General features: G+C 38.3%; 1 protein-coding gene across 1 annotated transcript; it reads left to right on the top strand.

The window, feature by feature from the left end:
• Window positions 1-2,617: 2,617 nt before the first annotated feature.
• LOC144202637 (green-sensitive opsin-like) lies at window positions 2,618-4,569 on the top strand. Its single transcript, XM_077725499.1, has 5 exons — window positions 2,618-3,106; window positions 3,172-3,340; window positions 3,696-3,861; window positions 3,944-4,183; window positions 4,282-4,569. The coding sequence occupies exons 1-5, from the start codon at window positions 2,722-2,724 to the stop codon at window positions 4,378-4,380; spliced, it is 1,059 nt and encodes a 352-aa protein (XP_077581625.1). The 5' UTR covers window positions 2,618-2,721; the 3' UTR covers window positions 4,381-4,569.
• The last annotated feature ends 835 nt before the right edge of the window (window positions 4,570-5,404 follow it).

Genomic DNA, 5,404 nt, shown 5'->3' with positions numbered 1-5,404 from the left:
TTTCTCGGTTTCCTCCCTCATACCAAAAAACATAGAGTGTAGGCTGATTGGACACTCTAAATTGTCCCTAGGTATGGTTGAGTGCGAAAGTCAGCTGCGATTGGAGAGTTCAATCACCTTCCCACATGTTTTTTGGGATGTAGGACACTTTGGTAACTGGGGTAAAACCAATGTAGACACATGGAGAACACGCAAATTCCTCACAGGAAAGTCAGAGCCTAGGTTTTGGACCTTTGATATCGAAACAGTTAGGCGGACGTGTAAGGCCAAAAAAATGCTTAAATAAAAAAAGAAGAGCATGACAGTACTGAAGATTGACATATTATTATCTGTAGAAATTGTATTACAAGATAAAGCAGTGGTATTGTTCCTTGTCAGGCACAAATAAAAGTTATAGCACTTGCCTATTTAATTTCCAACATAGCATGATTTTTATAATACCATTTACAGAGAAAGGTACTTTTTTTTTTGTTTAGATTATCTCTCTCAAAGTGGAGGGTGTCAGATTATTGGCATAGGGCCAATTCTGATAATCAACCCTTGTCTGTCCGTTTAAACTCTGTGTGTTAGTTCGTCTTGGGCGATTCATCTGCTCTGGTTCCTCGTTACCCCATGTCTTTCATGTCATGTTTGAGGCCTAAGTCCTTATTAAGAACCCTGCTTCAGTAATTAAACTTTTGTTAGACCACTCCACGTCCTTGTCCTCGCGATTGCTTCCCTGCATTTGGGTCCAACTACCACGTTCCACGCTCGACGTCGCCGAAGACGTAAAACAATTAAATCCATATATATCCAGATACATGTGGTCCCCATTTGAAACAAAGACTAAGGACAGAATATTTAAGTTACAGGTTTAAAGTGATAAAATGGGATAAATTGTGGCAACTATATACGTGATAAGATTTGGAAGAAAGAGTATATAAATCCATCACTTATCACACATCGTCAAGGAGATTAAAGGTGTAAAGGCTACGGTGGCTTTAAAGGTTTTAAATGTTAAACCCTTTGCCCCCTTTTGTGTTGCCATTTGTAAACCGGCTTACTCTTGAAATCATTTGTCACTCTTATCTTTGAAAAGGTTTTTAACAAAAAAGTGATTTCATTTTCAGCATCACCTTTTTGTACCTTTACAATGTTGTGCAAAAAAATTGTTACTGAATACAAAAAATATTTAACATGACATCTAAATCTCATGGAACATCTAGTGTCAAATGTCCCTTTGAATATGAATTGCAAAATTATTATTTCAAACTGAATATAAACAGATTTTGTTGTGTTAAGAGAAAAATGTGACCATTAAAATTGTTATTCATTACTTTTTGAAGCTATAAATTGTTGGCTTTAATTTCAGCGTGACCTGCTTTATATAAATCTTCTATTATTAAATAGGATAAGTATACTTAAACCCACTAATCTATGGCACTCCCGATCAAGTACATACAGGGTGGGAAAAAAAACTAACCACCTCATTCAATTTAACTTTATTTCCAAGTATCAAGCACAGTTAACCTCATTCAGATTTTGTATTGGCAGTGTCCACTGAGACCAGACTCTGCTCACAACCCGCCAGTTTTAAATTGGACTATCGTTTAATGGATACATTGGTTTGGTTAGTTTTCTTCTTTAGTTGGCCACACAGAAGTTATTCAGGGGGAAACCAGCATTTTGTACAGGTGCGGCATTGACTCTGATTTTTTCTCGGGATGTAGCAATTGGCTTGAAGAAATTCCTGGAGGAGCCTTCCTACATTTTATCACCTGACCCCCAATGGCATACTCCTCACCTACAGAGGGTGTGGCGAGCTTAATTCGCCTCACCAAAACCTTTTCCCCAGAATTGTACCCAACACATAATTAAGCTGCATTCTGAGTGCAGAAATATCGGATTCATCCCTGCAATCCGATTTTTATTATAATTTAATAATAATAACAATAACAACAATAATAATAATAGTAATAATAATAATGATAATAATAATTATAATGCTAATTATGATTAGTGCCGACTCTCAGTCCTGATTGATACTCTTGTGGATAAAAAGAAACAAGCTGTAAAAAGAAAAATAAATAATAATGATTGAATAATAATAAAGATATTAATAAGACTTGAAGAATTGAGCATTTTTAGAGAAATGCATTAAAAATAGATTAAAAAAGCAACTTGTGATTATCATCATTTAGCTGCTAGGAGGACAAGTTGGAGTCAGTCAATCAAGAGCTCTATCTTGTACTTTACCTAATCTCTCATCTCATTTTCTTAACTGCTTTATCCTCACTAGGGTCGTGTGTGCTGGAGTTTATTCTAACTGACTTTGGGCCAGAGGGGGGGACCCATGACCCATGTAAATTATGAGAAAATGTCTTTCTTTTACTGGGTAACGTAAAAATTGTAAGATAAAGCTGTTATTTATACTTGGGTTTATGTGATTGCAATATGTAATGAATGATCAAATGTGTTCGATGCGTGTTAAAGTGTTAAGGATGTGACCTGCAGGGCCTACATCCTTTGGCAAAGTCAATTATCAGTCAGACTTGAGCTCTTCACTGTCCCTGAAATCCACCTTTAATCTTATTTTGCCAATTTGAGGATCACCCTGAGGTGGTATAAAACAACACCCAGGGCGACAGACGCCAACAGAGTCCACCGGAGTGAGCACCAATTGAGTTCACACCCTCTCCAGGTTTGGACGGACCAAAACTTCCACATTCCAACTTGACGACGATGGGTTGGGAAGGACAATTCGAGCCTAATGGCACCGAGGGAAAAAACTTCTACATCCCCATGTCAAACAGGACAGGGATTGTTAGAAGTCCTTTTGAATACCAGCAGTATTATTTGGTGGATCCTATATGGTTCAAACTTCTGGCTCTTTATATGTTCTTCCTTATTTGCACTGGAACTCCCATCAACGGACTGACATTAATGGTCACTGCTCAGAACAAGAAGCTCCGACAACCTCTCAATTACATTCTGGTTAACTTGGCTGTGGCTGGTCTCATCATGTGCGCCTTTGGCTTCACTATCACAATCACCTCTGCTGTTAATGGCTACTTCATCCTGGGAGCAACAGCCTGTGCAGTTGAGGGCTTCATGGCTACATTAGGAGGTAAGATCACTGGAGGATTAATGCGATTGGAAAACATCATTTCAAATAACTCATTTGTCTCGCAGGGGAAGTTTCTCTTTGGTCTTTGGTGGTCTTGGCTGTGGAGAGATACATTGTTGTCTGCAAACCTATGGGAAGCTTCAAGTTCACCGGGACCCATGCCGGAGCTGGAGTTGGCTTCACCTGGATCATGGCTTTTGCGTGTGCCGCACCTCCTCTGGCTGGTTGGTCCAGGTAGGCCTCTTGAAATTCCGTCAATATATGTCAACATCTTTATACTGTTGAAAAATTTGGTTCAACATGGATCCCTCCTGGCAGATTAAGATCTAGAGGCAAAATGCACCCAGTTAGATGACTGACTCATGGTTTTTAAATCTTCACTGCCATTGATAGCGATGGAATCCAATCTAATCCAATTCAATGACTCAAAGGGAATTCCATAAAGCTTTTTTGGGCTGTGGGAGGGAAACATGAATATTAAGTTCAACGAATAATTTGCCTTTTTTCACTTGTTAAATGCTTGTTAAAGAGAAAGTTGCATATTTCCAAATACAGTGGCCTTACACAATGTATGCACAATTTTCAACAGATACCTACCTGAAGGTATGCAGTGCTCATGCGGACCCGACTACTACACTCTGGCTCCAGGCTTTAACAATGAATCCTACGTCATGTACATGTTTGTTGTCCACTTCTTCGTTCCTGTCTTCCTCATTTTCTTTACCTATGGCAGCCTAGTGCTTACGGTCAAAGCTGTGAGTAGCACAACACATTTAATCACCCAACCAAAAATGTTGAATTATGGTCTTTAAAAGCATTTTTGGATTTTCTGTCCAGGCTGCAGCACAGCAGCAGGACTCTGCATCCACCCAAAAAGCTGAGAAGGAAGTGACACGGATGTGTGTGCTGATGGTGTTTGGTTTCCTTATGGCTTGGGTGCCTTATGCCACTTTTGCTGGTTGGATTTTCTTGAACAAAGGCGCTTATTTTTCCCCCCTGACTGCTGCTATTCCTGCCTTCTTTGCAAAGAGCTCTGCCCTCTACAACCCAGTCATTTATGTGCTGATGAACAAACAGGTTGGTACACCACCTTATCTTAATGTATTTGTTTTCTGTTGTCAATTCTGTGACTTTATTCTAAAAACTATTCTCTCTGGTCATTTTTATTTTACCAGTTCCGTAATTGTATGCTGACCACTATCGGAATGGGAGGCATGGTAGAGGATGAGACCTCAGTTTCTACAAGCAAGACGGAAGTCTCTTCTGTGTCTTAGATATGATGACGTCTCAAAAACTATGGACGTTTTCCTGATTGATTGCATCCAGATTTTTATAAACAATCCCATAACATCTTGGACTTTTGCCAAATGAAATTATGGAAAATGAATGGACTTTGGATTTAAGAGACAAATGAATAGCTCATCTGTCAATATGTAAATAAAACCAAGAGCTACTCTACCAGAGGTGATGCATGGTGTTATCAATCTGTGTTTGCATCAGTGTGAATGGATGTAACTCCCTGTTCAGTGTTTGTTTGATGACGCTCAAAAAAAAGAAAAAAAACTGCATGACACACTGGTTCAAAACTACTGCAGCATGATAACACTTGGCCTCACAAGTGAAATCACTTGTGGGGCTGTTTTCTTGTAATTATGTAATGTTTCACTGGGTAACCAGTCTGAATGTTTTTATGTATTTAACAAAAAACAAAAAAAGAAAGAAAAAGAAAACATAGGACTGAGTAAATAAATGCATGCATGAAAAGATTTGTTTCCTCCTGTGATTATGATTCTTACGTCAGGCTCTTCTTATTAGATGTAATGTGGCCTTCCATTAAGGGCATATATGAAGTATATTTAAATTTGGATCACAAATTAACACCAAAATTATCCTAATTTATTGTAAATACAATTTCATGGTCAGCTTGAAGGGCCCCTGCGTGTACTGGTTCCATGTCAATTATTTACTCTTGAAATATCCATGAAGTAACACCCGATTATGGTATTATCAAGGCAAGGACAATAATGACATAAAGAAGCCATTATTTCAATAATTATATAAAAATTAAGTATTTTTTTTTTAAATTATAAAAATCAAACATTTTTGGGTCATTCTGGAATTGAAGCATATTTTGCCTCATATTAGCGTTGTGTCTTGAACTCCTATCCACAATGGCATGTGCTCATTTTCAGCACATTATATATATTATATATCAAATACAGGGGACTATGGCAGGTGGGCTGGAGCCCCACCAGGAGGTATTGCGGTCGTTGTTTCAAATGGCCAATTATTGTTGCT

The sequence above is a fragment of the Stigmatopora nigra genome, chromosome 10, assembly GCF_051989575.1.
Source record: "Stigmatopora nigra isolate UIUO_SnigA chromosome 10, RoL_Snig_1.1, whole genome shotgun sequence".
In the NCBI taxonomy this organism is placed as follows: domain Eukaryota; kingdom Metazoa; phylum Chordata; class Actinopteri; order Syngnathiformes; family Syngnathidae; genus Stigmatopora; species Stigmatopora nigra.
Note: the sequence above shows the minus strand (reverse complement) of the source record. Positions and strands in the feature narration are given on the sequence as shown.